The sequence below is a fragment of the Caretta caretta genome, chromosome 24 (assembly GCF_965140235.1).
Source record: "Caretta caretta isolate rCarCar2 chromosome 24, rCarCar1.hap1, whole genome shotgun sequence".
Lineage (NCBI taxonomy): Eukaryota > Metazoa > Chordata > Testudines > Cheloniidae > Caretta > Caretta caretta.
Window position 1 is genome coordinate 7,492,088 of NC_134229.1, and position 19,501 is coordinate 7,511,588.

Below are 19,501 nucleotides of genomic sequence, written 5' to 3' on the forward strand. Positions count from 1 at the left end.
AGGAGATGGGGACTTAGCCCACATCCTATATTTACATAATAAACTTTTTTAAAAGAAAGTCAAAGATGTGTTTCTTTACATGGGAGTTTCAATTAGCCTGCTGTTACTCACTGCAAACCATGTTCTTCTGTACTTGACTCTTGCATCAGTCTTATACCATAGCCTGGGTATATTTGGAAGGATTGTTTGACAGCCTTAAAATCAAGGGCCCTCTCTGCAACAAACATGGAGGGAAGATGGTCCTTGCTCTCAACTGTAAAATCTAAGAGAAGTAAGAGAGCTTATGGGGAGAGGGATACAACCAAATACATGTTTTTATAGACTCTTGCAGTTCTCTAATTATAAACAAAAGATGCCAGCTCAGCTAGCCATCATTAATTGGCGGATCTTGAAGAAGTACTTGATGAGGAAAATGGACTGGCCCTACAGATGAGTTCAGGGAGAATATTCCATGCATAAGAAGCAAAGTGGAGGAAGGGTCAAATTGTTTTGTTGTGAAGCTGGTGTGAGTAGCAGCAGTTGAGGGCTGATGTTTGGAGAGAAGAGCAGACAAGAATGAAGAGGCAGAGTTGTGAAGCTTGAACTTTAATATTTAGGGAAAAGCGGAATTCTTGTAATACCCTATATGCAGCATTGTAAATTGCAGCAGTCAATATGATCCGCACGTGGAGCTGTAGTGGACATTGTACTGTGCTTACTGAGGCAGTTACTGTCTATTAGATTGGTCCTTAGAAGGAAAATATGTTGGTGAGCGGGTTTCTTCAATTAACATTAGCATGAGCTTCTACAGCCAGAGCTGGCTTGTCTTGTATTTCATGCAGGTAACTTCCTTCACTGTATGACAAGCTTTGAACCTGCTTTTAAATTCATGGAAATGTTTTGGTGTCATCCCATTTATTTCAGTTGGATGCTTATCCCAGCTGCTGCAGAGATGAAAAGTAAATAGCAGCTGTCCAGTGTCTTTTTTTTTAATGAAGTGGGAAAGGGTTCCCATAAGCACATTTTGTTTTCATTCATCCCTAATTAGGTTAACAGCTTTTAAACAGGTTGATGCATCACGGGAAATATAGAATATCTGTCAAGGCTGGAACACTAGATCTGATCCTGTCCTTTCATCTTGTGCAGACAACTACATCAGTGCAAAGTGGAGGTCAAATGCTATCAGATCAGTGTGGTAGCCTTTTACACTCATTTCATAGTGCTGGGAATGACTGTGCAAAGTGCAGGACAATGGAGAATTAAGCACAGTGTTTCTGTGAATGCAGGATCTCTGTTTTAATCTGGTCCTATTGCTTCATTCCGTAGCTGGAGTCAAACTTTTGAATACATTCTCAGAAATAGGACTTCAAGGGAGGAATAAGCAGCTCACCTAGTGTCTGGGGGCTGGGGTAGAAATGCCATAATAAACGTTTGTTGCTAATCAGCATGGCCTGCATAGTTGCGCTTCAGGTTTCTAGTAGGATTAGTCATGTTTGTCTGTCTTTGGCACAACAGTGCTTCTGTTTATACTCTCAACTATTTATGCTCTGATGTTGACACTACTTCCTGCTGTAACTCATTCTAAACAATGAAAGGGACTTTGTATATTGTGTCCTGAATGTAGGAAAGACTCAAGATTGTATTAACATCTAATTCTAGATTTTCTTTAATTGTGCACTGACAAGTCTCAGAATAAACTGGTTTTGCTCAATTATATGAGGAACTGGATCCAAGACACGAGCTTATGATGTGTCTACCACAGGAGCAAAATATTGTATGATGGGAACTAGGATGGCTGGTGGTAAAGAGACAGCTTCCTGTAACTTCCCGAAAATCATCTTCCCCCCTGTGAGCTAAAGCTCAGGAACCACTTCTCTTCCATCAGCCTGCCTTCTGCAGAAGCTGGTGTGAAGTACCACATCTTGTTACAGAGAGCTTTAAAAGATGCCTCTTCATTGTAAAGAGACAATCTTATTCACATTTTTTAAAAACCAGATATTGTTTCTTGAGCCATCTTAATTTAATAACAAAATCTTAATATTTAATTAACTATTTGTGCTGCTTGGTTTTTCTTATTTTGGCTGAGGACAATACAGTATTAGAATACTTTTCTCCTTCAGGTAAGGCTTTGCTACTTTGGTTGTAAATCGGTATTGTCTGTTAATTGTTGGTTTGTTTTAAAATGTACTGTAATGAAGCAATTGAGAGGGTTTATCTCTTGTAAGAGCTTGATTTAAAAAAAAATTTTTTTTACAAGTTTAGGTAATTACTCCTTTAAAAGTGGTAATTTGTTTCTCTACGTTTATCCTCTTTTCTTTAAATCTCTTCTGTGGCAGGCTCTGCTCAGTAAAACAGCCTGTTGCTCTCTTCTACAAACCACCTGGTGCAGGTTCTACCATTGATGTGGGGTGCCTTTGCAAAATGGTGCCTGTGCTGAATGAGCTGGGCCAGTTGTGTTTTTGATGCTGCTCTCTTGGGCAGAAGAGGGGAGGGTGCTAGGTTTGCAGGCCAAAAAGGTGGTAGGGAGAAACAAAAAGAGCATAAGCGTTCTTCCACAACTTGGGCCAGTAGGGCCTGTGGCCATCTGTAAAGGCTGCTGAGAGAAAAAACATGAAGAGGGGAGGAAAGCACCACGGATGCTGGGACTGTGGCCATGGTGTAAGGAAATGCAAAGGATGCCAGGCGTGTGGTTAATGGCAGGTGCGGGGAAAGAAGTGTAACAAATGTTGGCAGCATCAGGCACGTGGGTGTGGGGGAGGAGCACAAAGGATGCTGGGAGCATGGTCAAGGTGGGGGGGAGGAGCACAAAGGATGCTGGGAGCATGGTCAAGGTGGGGGGGAGGAGCACAAAGGATGCTGGGAGCATGGTCAAGGTGGGGGGGGGGGAGGAGCACAAAGGATGCTGGGAGGGAGTATGGCCCTGCCCTTCATTCTGCAGCCCCCAGGCAGCTGCCTCCCTCCCTCGTTCTCGCTGGGAAGCCCTGATTGGACTGACACCGTTGACCCTTTCCCCAGGGGCAGGGGAAGGCCTCGGTCAATCGTTCGTGCTCCCTTCCCGCCTCAGGTCTAGCCCCTACACTTCGCACATGCGCAGTGATAGGAAAGAGTGCCTCGCTTCACGGCGCACGCCCGGCGCTTGTTTTAGAGAGAGCGGCCCGCATGCGCAGGAACGTGATTTCCTCAGGCTTGCGCACAATCGATTGAGAGGGATGGGGTGTTTGCGCGGTCACGTTCGCGCATGCCCAGTATGCTCCGCGACGCTGACGAGAAGTTTGGCATGTGCGCAACCACTGTGTGGCGCGTGCGTCGTGAACATCTTGCGCCTGGAGGCGCTCGGCGCGTGCGTAGTTGGCAGCGTCCCGAGAGGGTTGGCGCATGCGTACTAGGTGGCTGTGGTTCTGAGGCTAACTTGAGAAACCTAGTACAAAATGGCGGCCGATGGGCGGGCTCCGAGCTGTGTTGGGGATGGAGAATAACCAGCCCCTGGCAGCTGCCTAACCGGTTAGCGGCTCAACGAGCACAGGAGGGGCCCTTCAGAGGAAGGGGTCCGTTAAAAGCCCCGCAGGGAGCGAGGGGGGCGGGGTTGCGGCGCGTACCCCCGGAGGGAGCGTGAGTCGCGCGCTCCCGCGACCAGTGGCGGCCGCGCGACGCTCCCACCGTTTCGCGCGAGTGCGCGCCCGGCCCGTGGGTCTCGGGACGGGGGGGGGGGGCGCGTGCCCGTGAGAGAGGCCGGGCGGTGGGCTGTGGCAGAGCGACCCCTGGGTGCCACAGAGAGGAGGCGTGTAGCGGCCTGTCGCGCCTGCGGCCCCGGACAGGCCGGGCCCAGTCCAGCGTGAGGGGGTTTCACCTCTGTGCGTTGTGCCCGCTCTAGGGGGCGGGGATAGAGCCGCTCCATTTGCTGGAGGGGGGGCGTGTTTGCTTTGCTCGCTGTTGCATTGCATGCGGTTGCGGGGTGGGGGCCGAGACCCTCGCGCGCGCGCGGGGATTGCGTGCCGGCGAAGGGGGCTAGAGGCTAGGGCTGAACGTCACGGCATGGAGGCGGCGTAGGGACCCCAGCGCCCAGGGCAGAGGCTCATTGCGGTGTGCACCCTGGGGCGATTGGGAAACCCCAGCACGCAGGGGCTGCGCGGGTGCCCTGCTCGCATTCCCGCGTTGCACGACCGTAGCCGGACTGCGAAGCCCTAGCACAAAGGCGCAAAAGGGGTGCATCGTTACGTGCATCCTTCTTTGGAAGCGGCCCCGGTTAAATATAGCATACCCGTGCCGCGGCCAGCCCAGCCCATCTCTGCCCGGGCGCGCGCACAGGAGGCACGCTCCCCCCCCCGGGCGAGGGGGGAGGGGAGGGCGGCTGAACGGTGCACGCGCTCCCGGCCGCGGCGGAGGGTAGCGGCGCTGCTGCTTGTGCGACCAGGGGAGGAAGATGGCGGCCGGCGGCGGAGGCAGCAGCAAGGCCTCCTCGTCGTCGTCCTCCTCGGCGGGGGCCCTGGAGGCATCGCTGGACAGGAAGTTCCAGTCGGTCACCAACACCATGGAGTCCATCCAGGGCCTGTCGTCCTGGTGCCTGGAGAACAAGAGGCACCACAGCACCATCGTGTATCACTGGATGAAGTGGCTGAGGAGATGTGAGTGCGGGGGGGGGGGATGGGAACAGGACTCCAGGGCGGGGGGGGGGCACCATGGCGGGAGGTGGAGATTGGGGGGGCTCTTGAGAAAAAGGAACCGCGGCCTCATTATCTGCCCCTGGATGAACGAAGAGGGCACCAGGAGGGAGATGTGGGGGGCGGGGCATCTAGGAAAGTAGGCACCACAACCCCATAATTTTTCATTGGGGGGGGGGGAAGCAAATGTAATGACCCCCCATCCAACCATTGAAACAGGTTCGCCAGGCTCATGGTGGATTCTCCGTTGCTAGCCGTTTTTAAATCGAGATTGGGTGTTTTCCTAAAAAGCATGCTCTGAGAATTATTTTGGGGAAGTTCTCTGGTCTGTGTTATGCAGGAGGTCAAGATTCGAACTCTGAATTGGGAGAGTGAGGTTAGGATGGAGGCATTAGGGGCTGTGAGGGACTCTGGGGAAATAATCCCTTTCTTCCTTTCACTTGCCTTCCATGTCTAGTCCCTTCTCCCCATTTTCCAAACCCTGTTAATCCAGACATATCTCCTGATATGAATCTCTCCTCCTTTCCCCCCCCCCCCCCGCAGTTATTGACATATCTTTGTTCCTGTGTCACTTACCCTGTGATTCCCACCCTACAGACTCATTAATCTGCATCTTGTTTATATTCCCTCACTATGCATCAGGTTCTCAGTGGCTTCCCCTAGTTATTTAAGCCACCCCCACTCCTACCCAGATGGTTCCTTTATTGTGTTTTAAATACTTTGGAGTCTATAAACAGAACTATCGGTCTGTATATACCTGGTACAATCAGAGATGTTTGCAAAATGCGTTGGTTTTCTTAGCTTGAAAAATGCCATTTCTTTCATTTATTGATTGATGATTTGTGGTGTTAATAAGAAATAATAGAAATGCATGGTGCCTCTAACATTGTACCTCTTTAAAATAGATCTGTTTCAGAATTTAAAAGATCTTGCGTATGAATTTGTAGTGATCATTTGGGAACCCATGATTTACTGTGAATTTCTAAATTGGTTGAGATCTTCGTTTATAGTTCAGGACAAGTCTGGGAAATCTGTTGCGTTGCTTAGAATTTTTGTATGTTTGGTATTTGATTCACAAGCAGAAATGTTCAGTTTGAAGTGGATGTGAGTGTATAACCATTACAGTAATAGACGTTCTAACACAACTTCACAAAAGTCCAAAAACTGTAGTGGGAGGCAACAGAATGTTTGGGGTAGGGAGAGAGGGAGTGTATTGAGAGGATGAAGGGGAAACAACTACCTTCTTGTACCACAGGTTTCAAACGTATATTTAATAATTGATAGCTAGTCTTCTTCCTGCTTTAGTAAACTTATTGAAGTTAAAGATCTCTGAGGCATAATTATCCAGAGAAGAAATTTTTGGAGCACGTAACTTCTAGGCAAGCCATTCTAATCTCTCAGTTTTATCATATGGCATTATCATTGCTGTGTATGTTCCTTACAATGTTAACCAGTAACTAAGGAGTCCTCTCCAGAGTCTCGGGTCTGTACTTATTTATACTTGCATCTGAAAGATTTTAGTATACAATTCCAAGAAAAAAATAAGGATGTAAATTAACCTCCCGGAACATCAGCTCTCATTTTTGGGGGCTAGCCACAGGCTTCTTCCCCCACTCCCAAAATAGAAGTCTCTTTAGATGTGGGTAGGAGAAAGAGTATTGGATATTAAAATCAAATCTAGAGAGCACTGGCCGTAGTTGTATTGTGGACTTGACAGTGGAGAGATTAATCTTTTTCACTAGTCTAAACATGGTTTGATCATCTTTGCTAGAATTGCTCTTTCATATGTCCTTAAAACATTCAAATCTCGTACTGTCTCAGTATGAGCTAAAGCAAGTTTTGCAGGCGTAAGGAGGTAACATTAAAGTGGCATTATAACTTTTTATGTTATGCTTAAAAATGTTTGAAATAGTTCATTCTCCATTTTAAGGGTTGATTAGAAGTGAGCTGTAGCTCACGAAAGCTTATGCTCAAATAAATTGGTTAGTCTCTAAGGTGCCACAAGTACTCCTTTTCTTTTTTCCCTGTTTACTTTGATTGTATTTGAGAGCTCTCTACAGAAGGAAAACAGGATTGATTCCTCATTCAGGAGCTATGTCCTTCACTTGCATCACTTATTCTAATCTGAGCAGGCTGAGGAATGCTGTGAATTAATTGGCAGAATAGATTGTAAATTGTTATGAATTTTGATACTTGTGAGGTACAGTTATTAGGGCTTGAATTGCAGGTATTTATCTAGATGCAGAGATTATGGCGAGTAACTATTACACACTGCTTCAGTTAGCATAACTTTTGCATTTTAAAATCATACATCAATTCTTCCTAGCAGTCTGAAAGTCTCAAAAGCAAGACTTGCTTGTCATTTGGAATAAACTGAGATGTATCTTGCAACAAAGGTCAATGAAAATTAAGGTTTTGGAGCAGTCTGCAAGTAAAGGGGATATTTTGTGGGAGTGGGCATTTGCAACTCAGCTAGCATGAGGGTTCAAATATAAAATTAAACTATTTTCTTTGCCTTTTAATCAGCATAAAAAACACTTCATTGTTGAAATTTTCAACAGTACAGTTGTCTGACTTACTAAAATGTTAAACAGTTTATTATTGTCAAAGGTTGTAATTAAACTTTATTTTCAGATATGTGAACTCAAATGTATATCATAGTGAGAAGTGAGTCTTCTAGGGCTGGGATTGCTGGGCAGAGCAAAATAGAGTAGTTCATAATTTTCTTTTGTTTTGGTAGTGTGACAAGTAGTTAAGTTATCTTTTTTAATAGTACCATGTAAGAATCAAAATATTAACTCTTAAGAAACTGCTTTTGTCAAAACCTCTAATGACCTTTTCTTTTCTAAAGCTCAGAACCAGTACCCCATCCTCATCCTCAATCTGTCATCTGCCTTTGACACCATTGATCATGCTCTTCTTTATATCCTGTCCTGTCATGGCTTCCATGACCGTATCCTCTCCTGGTTCTGCTCTCTAATTGCTCCTTCAATGTGTCCTTTGCATCATCCTATTCATCACCCGCACATTTCTGTGTAGTTTCCACAGATCTCTGTCCTTGAGCCCCTTCTTCCTCTATACCTTACCTCTGGGTAATCTCACCTGCAAAGAAAATTCAGCTACCGTTTCTCTGCTAAGGACTCACAGATCTACCTCTCTACTCCAGACCTGTCTTCTATCCAAACTAAAATCTCGGTCTTTCTGACATCTACTTGTGAATGTCTAGCCATCAGCTCCGTCTCAACATGGATAAAACAGAGCTCTTAATCCCCTCCCCCATAAACCTCCCTGTTACCTCCAGTCCCATTCACTGTGGACAACACCACCATCCTGCTTGTCATTCAGGCCTCTAACCTGGGCATCATCTTTGACTCAGATCTCTCTCTAAATCCTCCCATTTAGGCTATATTTAATTTTCCACATAGGGCCTTTCTTGTTCATTCACTTCTAAAACTCTTGTCCAGGCTGTCCTCTTGCATCTTGATTACTGCAACATCCTTCTCTCTGTCCTCGACAAATGCAGTTTTGCCCCACTCATATCTGTTCAGAATGTTGTCACAAAGATCATTTTCTTAGACTATGTCATCCCTCTCTTTACATCCCTCCTCTGGCTCCCCCTTCTCTATCACATCAAACAAGCTTTTTACTTTCACTTTGAAGGAGCTTCATGGCCTATCCCTACCTATTATCTCTTAAGCTTAAGGTTAAGATTTTGTCATGGTTATTTTTAGTAAGCCATGGACAGGTTGCAGGCAATAAACAAAAATTAATGGTAGCCTGTGACCTGTCTGTGACTTGTACTAAAAATAACTGGGAGTGTGGGGGGAGGGAAGGAATGACAGCTGAAGCCCCACTGTGTGGGGACTGACAGCCTGAGCCGGACTACAGGGGCTGGGGCGCACAGCCACAGGAGGGCAGGGGGGCGCACATCTCCTGTCACTGGTAGCTGAAGCCGAAGAAGTCATGAAAATGCAGTAAAGTCACAGAATCCGTGACTTCCATGACCTCTGCGACTAAATCATATTCTTACTTATGCACCATCGAGACATTGATTTCCTGCCTTCCATCAGCCCAGGATGCATAGGGCCCTACCAAATTGGACATGAAAAACACATCATGGACTGTGAAAACTGGCTATTGTAGGGGAGACCAGATTTCACCGAGTTGAGCAGCTGGAGAACAGTGGCTGCTGGCTGGGAGCCCAGCTCTGAAGGCAGCACCACCACCAGCAACAGCATAGAAGTGAGGGTGGCATGCTATGGTATTGATGATTACCTGTTCTGTTCATTCCCTTTGAAGCACCTGGCACTGGTCGCTGTCAGAAGACAGGATACTAGGCTAAATGGACCTTTGATCTGACCCAGTGTGGCCATTCTTACGTTACTGCCACCCTTACTTCTGTGCTGCTGTTGGCGGTGGTACTGCCTTCAGAGCTGGGCACCCAGCCAGCAGCTGCCCACCAGCTACCGAGCTCTGAAAGCAGCAGCACAGATGTAAGGGTGGTGGTATCACTACCACCCCCACAATAGCTTTGCGACACACACCCCCTTGCACTTACCCCATTTTGGGTCAGGACCCCAACGGTTACAATACCGTTAAACTTCAGATTTAAGTATCTGAAACTGAAATGTATTATTTTTTAAATCTTATGACCATGAAATTGACCAAAATGGTCCATGAATTTCTAAGGCCCTAATGATGCAGCTTCCATCACCCACTTGATACGTTTTCAGATACCTTCATGCTTTCTTCCATGCTGCCCCTCATGCTTGAGAGGAACTCCCCATAAACACCACAAAACTAATTATTCTCCTTCAGATTCCACTTTAAAACTCTCCTTTTCTATCATCCCTACAAAAACTTGACAATAGTTAGCTGGCTGTTGTACTGAGTCCACTGCATATCATGCTGAGCCAATTTATGTCTAATTGTTTCCTCGTACTCTCTTACCTGTCTCTGCATCCACCTATTGTTTGTTGCCTCATACTTAGGGTATGTCTACACTTACCAAGGATTGATGCGGTGATCGATCCACTGGGGGTCGATTTAGCAGGTCTTCACTAGACCCGCTAAATCGACCACAGAGCGCGCTCCCATCAACTCCGATACTCCACCAGAATGAGAAGATTAAAGAAACTCTCCTGTCGACCCAGTGCGGTGTGGACACCACAGTAAGTTAACCTAAGCTACGTCGACTTCAGCTATGTTATTCACATAGCTGGAATTGCATAACTTAGGTCGACTTAAACCCCGTAGTGTAGACCTGCCCTTAGGTTGTGAGCAGTTTGGGGCATGGACTGTCTTTTTGTTCCATTTTTACAACACCTAGCACAAAGGAGTCCTGGTCCATGAATAGGAATGGTCCATGATAATACAAATAATAGCTGGTAATAATTAAGAAAATTTGATTTGCTTTTATTTTCTGCAGCTCTTAAATGTATTTTTACTCTAAAAGCCTGTAAAAATATCTAATAGCTATTATTTTCGGAGAGCCTCTTGCAAAAGGTAGAATTAATAAGATAACAGTGTGGCTTTGTCTCAGAATTCTTAATAGAGTTTTTATAAGATTAAAATGAAGGTACAGTAGAATCCAGTTGTCCGACCCTCCTTTAACTAGTTCTCCTTATTAACCAAACAACCAGCGCACACAGGTCTGAAAGAGGGTGATCTCTCCTGTGCCCTCTAGATGGCATTGCAGCCTCGCACTTTCCCATTCTCTGGGTTATCCGAATTTTTGGTTATCCGATCTAGCCTGAGTCACAGATGCGGCTTCTAATTTTCCCAGGGGGGTGCTCAACCTCTGCTCAGTCCCAGGCCCCACCTCCACTCTACCCCTTCCACCAAGGCCCCATTCCCTCCCTGCCTCTTCCCCTCCCTGGTCCACCCCCGCCCCACCTCTTTCCGCTTCCTACCCTGAGTGCGCCCTGTCCCCCTCTGCGCCCTCCCCCCTAGTGCCTCCTGCATGCTGCAAAACAGCTGTTCTGTAGTGTTCAGGAGGCGCTGGGAGGGAAGGGGAGGAGTTAATCGGCAGGGGCCACTGGCAGGTGGGAGTGGGGCGGGGGAGGGAGGGGAGCTGGCTGCCGGCCTGAGTCCCAGTTAGATTGAATAAATGGGGTTCTTCTTGTTAGAGCCCTGTCTGGGACAATTTTTTAATCCCACCTCACAATTCCCATTCGCTCCTGCATTTTTTTGTTGAATAGTTATCCTGCAATTAAGACAGCAAATCCCAGTCCCACTGCAGGCCTCTACTGCTTGTATTTATATTGAACTGGTGTTTACATCTCTTAGTAGGGTGACACTGTTAAAGGAAGCATTGTACAAAAATTAAATTGATCAGTGTTATAGGTGGTATTTCTGAAATGATACTTGCCTTATACAGTATTTTTTTATGGTTTACAAATTCATTAAATATATGAATAAGAGAATTAGAAATTTTTCTATGAATTAGAATATCATCTGTAGTGACATTAGCAGCACTTTTAAAAAGATCATTGATTTTCATGCTTCAGGTTGGAAACTGTGGTCAGGAAGAAATCTCCCCACTTACACCCACCATCATATAATCAGTCTTACATCCTTGGCTAGGTTCTCATCTAATGGTTTCTACCATTCTCTGGATACTGCTTGAAACGGAACATTTATTGATTTTTGTTTTGATATTTGAATTATTTTCTTTAATTCCAAAGTTTTCTTCCTCTGTTTATATCATATAGTATGTATGTGTTATAAAATCCTGGCAGATTTTTTTCCCTCTACATTTCTCTACTTTAAGTCTCTTAACAGATAAGGTACTATCTAATTCTTATACAAAAGATGTGATGCTATTTGAATGGAACCATTCCTCTTTTAATACAAAATTAGCGCTGACATTTAGATATCTGTCAGCACATGATTGAATCACCTCTTCACCAGTTTTCTGTTCTAGTAATAAAATCATAAGGACAATGACTGCTTGCTTATGTGAAAACCGAAAGTTTCAATAAAACAGACAATATTTGCTTTATAGAAGTATAAGGTATTTAATGCTGTGAATCACTTTTTCTCCAAAACTTACTACTGTGAATCTATGTTATAAAAGGTTTCAGAGTAGCAGCCGTGTTAGTTTGTATTCGCAAAAAGAAAAGGAGTACTTGTGGCACCTTAGAGACTAACCAATTTATTTGAGCATAAGCTTTCGTGAGCTACAGCTCACTTCATGCATCCGATGAAGTGAGCTGTAGCTCACGAAAGCTTATGCTCAAATAAATTGGTTCGTCTCTAAGGTGCCACAAGTACTCCTTTTCTTTATATTATAAAAGACTTTCTGACAGGAGTATCTAATTTATTCAATGTGCTTAGTATTTAGTCACAACTTAAATATAACTGCTTTTCAGGTCAGTAAACCATGCATTTATTAACTTGAGACATGTTAGTCCATCAAGCAATATAACATCACTTTAAAAAAAAAAAAAAAGTACAGGAGGTGCAATTGAAGAAGAATTTGAAAAACATTTGGCCATAGGCAGTGTGAGATCAATAATACAGTTTACTGTTTCATGAGAAGCACTGATGTCTCCTTTACAATTTGTTGAGACATCATGATCGAATAAAAGGTCTCTTCATTCATTGATGTATAATAAGAATTTATTCAGGTACCTCCCAGTATGTTAACTGTATGCATTCCCCGCTTACCAGTTGCATAACACAATGGTATGATTGAAATTTGCTTCTCTTTTTGCATATGACTGTTTCATAAAACCAGTGTGCAGCGTGTGTTCTTATTTTGATGTAGTTTTTAATCACTAAAACGCTGCATATTAAGACTTGTGTATAACTAAAGATATAGCCTTATCAAATCTGATTTATTTGAACATACTTTTTTTGTAGTTTGTAATTTGGAAGGGTTAGAAGAACCAATTGACCCTAACTGAAAAAAATAAATCTTATTTCTGCCTTGGTGCATGTGTTAAAGTTCAACATCATGAAAACTGCTGTGAGGTTTCAAGTGCTGGATTGTGGCATAATTAATTGAATTTAGCTGTTAGAACTAACTGACTTTATTTGCCACTTGAAGAAATCTATAGGATGGTTGATTTAAAGAAGCCTAAAACTTGATTTAAAGGGGCTGTCAAGGTTCCTTCCCCACTCTGAACGCTAGGGTACAGATGTGGGGACCTGCATAAAAACCTCCTAAGCTTACTTTTACCAGCTTAGGTTAAAACTTCCCTAAGATACAAACTATTTTAGCCTTTGCCCTTGGACTTTCGTTGCCACCACCAAACGTCTAACACCAGTATTTTTATTATTAGGAAAGAGTTCGTTTGGAAACGTCTTTCCCCCCAAAATCCTCCCAAATCTTACCCCTTTTTTCTGGGGAAGGTTTGATAAAAATCCTCACCAATTTGCATCGTTGACCACAGGCCCAAACCCTTGGATCTTAAGAACAATGAAAAAAGCATTCAGTTTCTTAAAAGAAGAATTTTAATAGATGAAAAAGTAAAAAAGAATCACCTCTGTAAAATCAGGATGGTAAAAACCTTACCGGGTAATTAGATTCAAAACATAGAGAATCCCTCTAGGCAAAACCTTAAGTAACAAAAAGACACAAAACCAGGAATATCCATTCCATACAGCACAGCTTATTTTCTCAGCCATTTAAACAGACAGAATCTAACGGATACCTAGCTAGATTACTTACTAAATTCTAAGACTCCATTCCTGTTCTGTCCCCTGTAAAAGCATCACACAGCCAGACCCAGACCCTTTGTTTCCCCCCCCCCTCCAGCTTTGAAAGTATCTTGTCTCCTCATTGGTCACTGTGGTCAGGTACCAGCGAGGTTATCCTAGCTTCTTAACCGTTTACAGGTGAAAGGGTTTTTCCTCTGGCCAGGAGGGATTTTAAAGGTGTTTACCCTTCCCTTTATATTTATGACAGGGGCCCTGGCAATACCAAAACAAATTATTTAAAATAAATCCTTAAATTATTATAATTTTCTTGAGGTCTGACTTTTTGATATTGTATGGAAGATTTCTGGCAGTCTATGTAGACAATACAACTGTGACAAAAATGCTTCCAGTGACAATGGATGGATTTAACAAAGTTGTACAGAATTTTTAATAGCATTATGGTAAACCCTCTTAATTTGGCAGAATAGTTGTCTAGTAGATTAATACAACTGAATTTTAAAGTTTGACCTGCTCTTCACAATTTTGGCTGCTTGTTTTAAATTTTTTTTGTAATTGACTCATCTTAGATATCAGTCATGTTTTAAGCCCAATTCTGCTGTTTTTTACGGCACTGTAGAGGAAGGTTTAAATTCAGAATATCTTTTGTGGGAGGCAGTGGCCTGGTGGATGGAACACTATTCCCAGATCTGCCACTGGCCTGTTGAATGACCTTGTGCAAGTCATTTCCTCTCTGCCTCAGTTTCCTCATCTGTAAAATGAAAAGAAAGATACTGATCGTTGTAAAAACATGTTAAGATATATGGATGAAAAGCACTAAAGAGCTAAGAATTGTTTTTATTATTAAATAACAAATCTTAACTTTTTTCATATCGGGTTTTCTATTAAACATAAATTTGGGGCCTAAACTACTTGAGTGTCCTGTTTCATAACTGTTAACCACAGTTAACACAGCATAATGAAAATGGCAAGAAATCTCAGCGTTAAATAATAGCAACAATAATTGTCCATAAATCCTTGAAAAACATACTTTTCTGCTATTCAGTAATGAGTGAAAAGACTTCCCTCTGGGAACTGTAAAGTGAGCCTTGTAAATTTCACTTTGCTACTCCTGCTGGGACCCTCCTGTGGGCAGGAGTAGTAGAGACGGTGGGCTGTATTCTTTTGCTGCTGGGTTGCTCTTGGAGAAGGAGGAAGATAAATTTATCTAACCTCACCATCCCATTAGAAAGGCTGCTTCTGGTCTTATACTTGGGGATTTGCAATGTGTTGCAGTAGAAGAGAGTCTTATATGAACCTCTACTGCTATTTGGGAGGGGCTGGGAATGAAGAATAAAGAGCCTTTTCCCTCTCCTAAGAGATTGCAGAAGCATCAGAAGCAAAAGGCCAGTGTCTGTGGCTTCTGTAAGAGGAGCAGCATAGGGAAATTTACAAGATTATAATCCATTTCACTTCACTGACACAGCTCACAAATGGAGAGGAAAAGCATCAGAAAAACTATGTAGAACAGGATAGAGAAAGGGAGGGCAAAGAAGCGGCATTTGTGCGCACGCATCTTGTCCCCCAACACACACATCCACCCTTGTCTTTTCTCTCCCTCATCCTCAACAGCCAAAAATGACAGGAATGGGAAGAAGAGACTTTCTCCTGATTGTGTACTGAACATAGCACTCCCCCTGTCATCTGCTAGCCAAAGCTAATACAAAAGACTAGAGCTGAGTGGGCAATAGCAGCTTAGATCACTACTTTGGGACTTCTTGGACACAGCTTGAGTTGAGAGGTGTAATTTTTTTTATTTACTGGGCACTGGCCTGTTAGAGTCTAGTAAAATGTTCAGGTCTTGAAGTTAGCTCTCCAGTGGATGTCTTCCTAAATGACTATGTATGGTCAGTGTCTTGAAGCAGACGTGACTTAATGCTTCAGAAAACACATTAATAAGTAATCATTGCACACATTCCCGCACTTGATGCAAATTCTTTGCAACTAGTGATCTGACACACACACACCTTTAAAATAAGTTCACCACAGGTAGTGCCAACAGCGTTAAACTAGCTTTGACTAACTCGTCCCATAGCTTTTTTTCATTTGATAATTTATGGCTAAGTGCTGAAAACATGTTGTCATAACTTTATTTTTAATTTTTGCTTCTGAAGACAAAAGGTATAGAGATGAAATTGTAGACTTGACCACTGTAAGAATTAGTGGTTATGTTGGGATTTGTAAGTGTGCCCATTGTATGGCATGGGCACATTCACAGAGTGGATTAAAAGCATAGGTGCAACTACTGCCTACAACAGCTAATATAATAGGAATAGGTCACTACCCGAACTGATGATAAAGAAAAAACTACCCCTTCCCTCTCCTCAAGGAGAAGTCCTGGCTCTGAGTTTTGGTAGACTGGTAAGAGGCAAAAATTCCAGAGTCCAAGACCATCCTCCCTCAGGAAAACACCTGCCTTTGGTCCTCCAAAATTCAAATCTAGTCACGTAAGCTCCTCAGCCGTTGGTGTGTCACAGCCTGACCCAGTTCCTCCTCTGTGGATGGACATCAGTCTGTTCTGATTCGACTCAGTTGCTGGATGCCATGAGCTTTTAAGCCTTCTGGCTCTGGGTGATAACTGGTCACTGTTCCTAGCTCTGGGTCTCTCAGGCACACTTCCAGGTGCAGTCCCCATGTCTGACACCCTTCTTGTGCAGTGGGACTCTACAATCTGGCCTCCTTAGACCCCCATCCCTCTTGGTCCCCCAGTTACTTGTATATGATCCTTTAGAGTTTCCCGTTACTGTGGGTGCTCTGATCTTCTAAATTAATCCCTTCAGCAACTGTGTGACAGGCAAGCAAGGAATACAGGCTTAGCAAAGGAATTTTTTAGTCACAGGTACTTTAGTGTTAAACAGCACTGGAGAGGTGCAGATCTTTGGAAAATATCACAGTCCTGAATGTGGCCTCTTGTGTCTCATCTCACCCTCCTGCGAGTTCTGGGTTCAGTGTCCATAAGCTCAGGGGTTCTCAGACTTCATTGCACTGTGACCTCCTCCTGACAACAAAAATTACTACACGACTCCAGGAGAGGGGGCGGAGCCTGAGCCTGCCTGAATCAAACTGAAGCCCCAGGGCTTCAGGCCACTGCCCGAGGCTGAAACCAAAGCCTGAGACCCACCGCCTGGGGCTGAAGCCAAAGCCCTTGGGCTTCAGCCCCGGCTATTGGGGCTCAGGTTTCGGCCCCAGCAAGTCTAACACCAGCCCTGGCAACTCCATTAAAATGGGGTCACGATCCACTATGGGGTCGTGACCCACAGTTTGAGAACTGCTGGGCTAGGGAGACCTTCCTGACTTCCCTCTCCTTTCCCTGGCCGTCTGGCATGAGGTCATGGATGGTCTGTCCTCACAGACCATTAGCCCTTAAATATAGTTTCTGACTCCTCTAGGGAATGTGCCCAGGCTCAAGAACTCCAGCCCCTTCCCCAGACTAGACTTCTATGTAGAGACTTGACTGTTTTTGTGGACAGGCTAGTAGTGGAGGGATGAGAGCTGTTGACCCTAGTTTGCTCTGTGCTTCTCTCACGTAGTAATTCAACTAAATATCAAACCCCTACTACAAAATGGATGCACTAATCCAAAGTGGAGGTTGCAATACAGTGTTGCCCCTGGGAAAAAAACGGTGGTTACAACACATGATTGAGTTCATAATTTAACGCAGACATACCCCAGTTTATCATACTGGGGCTCATAGAAAGAGACATAGTCTGCTAGTTAGTCAGGGCCCATGCCATAATAGGATGTTAGAGATTATAGCTAACACTTTGCGCACCTATAACTTACTCTTCTAAACCAAGGTTGGAAAGGAATTTTCCCTCAACTCAGATTGGCAGTGACCTTGGGTTTTTTCCTCGTCCTGTGCATCATGGGGCACACATCATTCTTCAAGATCATCTGTCTATATCTCTATTAATCAACTCCTGCCATTGCAGGGTCCTCGGGCATTGGTTCACCTCAGTCCCTTTTGCTCTCAGCCTGTGGCACACAATAGCTTAGTCTCCTAAGGGCAGTTCTGTTTTGGTCTAATTCTAGGTCTTGGCTTGGTATGTGGGGGTGGTGGTCAGTGGCAAGTGATATTCAGGAAGTCTGGATGATCTGGTGGTCCCTTCTCACCTTACACTCTGATTCTAGTAGAGCAACTGTGATGTTGCCATGTGCTGCAGCTTGCCAGTCATCAGACACAGACTTGTGAAATTAATTGAATTTTTTTCTGACTTTGTACAAACTGTCTTTAACCGGGGGAGGAGCTCATTTTGACAAATCATAAGACTTCTCACTATATTTTCCCTTCACTGACGCCATCATCTTGTCACCAAACACAGCATATCCCTTGATAGCAATAGGTAGATCCCCTCTCTAGATATTTCCATGCAGGCAAGCAGAGAGGTAATTGTTTCATTTGACTACATCTCTTTTCCAGAGGTTCAGTGACATCCCACAAGTGTTTGCATTAAGCATCCTTAACTTCATTCCTTGGGAGAAATATAGGGTGTGGCCAGTGGTGTTTCAATAAATGAGAGGCAGCAAATATATAAGAAACTTGGCCACTGCGTGTTTAAATTTGCAACATGTGCGTGATTGCATTTCTCAACTGGCTGCAACATATTCTCTCTAAAAAGAAAAGGAGTACTTGTGGCACCTTAGAGTAACAAATTTATTTGAGCATAAGCTTTCGTGAGCTACAGCTCACTTCATCGGATGCATAATTTTTTCTAGTACAAGAGTGCCATTTTCATTTAGGTGCTTGTTTGGGAAGGAGTGTAATTTAAAATGAAAAAGGCCAGACTTTTGCCTGAATAAACGTGTCCGTGTGTGTGTGTGGGGGGGGGGGGGTTATGCCAGTATAGTGTTGACTGATAAAACTTCCCCATGTAGACAAGGCCCTAGGCTCTATAGGGTATATCTACACTGCAGTTTAACAGCCACAGCTGACTCATGTCAGCTGACTTGGGCTGCGGGGTTGTAAAATTGAGGTGGAGATGTTCAGTCTCAGGGACCCTCCCCCCTCATGGCGTACAAGAGCTCAGGCTCCAGCCTGAGCATCTACACAACAATTTTATAGTCCCGGAGCCCAAGCCAGCTGACATGGGCGAGTGGCAAGTATTTCTATTACAGAGTAGTCATATCCATAGAGGCCTGTTGCCTGGTCTAGATCATGTTGTCCAACATGTTAAAGAGACACTGTAAGTGAATACCTCTGAATTCACCATAGGTAGATTAGAGGTACAGTAGAACCTCCGAGTTATGAACATCCGAGTTACGAACTGATCAGTCAACCACACACCTCATTTGGAACCGGAAATACGCAATCAGGCAGCAGCAGAGACACACAAAAAAGCAAATACAGTACAATACTGTGTTAAACATAGTCTACTAAAAAATAAAGGGAAACAGTATTTTTCTTCTGCATAGTAAAGTTTCAAAGCTGTATTAAGTCAATGTTCAGTTGTAAACTTTTGAAAACAACAATGTTCAGAATTACGAACATTTCAGAGTGGCGAACAGCCTCGATTGCTGAGGTATTTGTAATTCTGAGGTTCTGCTGTTACAGCTAGCAAAATCAGAAAATAGATGACATGGCTCCAAGGGACTCTCTTTGGTCATCTGTTCAAGCAGGAGGTGTCCTGAGCTGCTTCCCATAAACTTCTGTTGTTATTATTTGACTGTTTACATAGTATGGAATGAGAGCAATGCAGTAAACAGTGAGTTATATCTCCTCGAACAATGCCATCAAATGAAAATCTATATATTTCTCCTAACACTCTTACTTTTGAAAGTTAAAATATTTAGCTACTGGGTCATGACTTGTTCAGGCCAGTTGCAGTGCAGCAAAATAAAATAAGCTGCATCTAGCACTTCTTGCATAGCCCAAAAAGAGTGACACAGCAGGGAACAACACAACAGCCAGGGGAGTGCGGGGCAGAAGAGACATTTCATGTATCAGGAGATTTATCTTAGTATTTTCTGTATTGCTAATAACCATAATATCTAAGTGTTGATGTGAGAAATCTAGGGCTCTTCTTTGGTTAAAGCACAATACAGGATAGGCCTCTTTGCATATGCTTTATAACTGAAGTTACAAAATTTTATGGGCAACATTTTTCCTTCTCATAGCTTTCCCCGTTATGATGATAGAAATGTTTTAACTGAACACTATATGA

General features: G+C 43.9%; 1 protein-coding gene across 1 annotated transcript in view; it reads left to right on the forward strand.

Annotated features, from left to right (window-relative positions):
- Window positions 1–3,403: 3,403 nt before the first annotated feature.
- RPRD2 (regulation of nuclear pre-mRNA domain containing 2) overlaps window positions 3,404–19,501 on the forward strand; it is a 51,362-nt gene continuing 35,264 nt past the window's right edge. Inside the window, exon 1 of the mRNA XM_048828702.2 lies at window positions 3,404–4,601. Within this exon, the coding sequence (XP_048684659.1) occupies window positions 4,400–4,601 (202 nt within the window). The 5' untranslated portion in view covers window positions 3,404–4,399. The remainder of the gene's footprint in view (window positions 4,602–19,501) is intronic.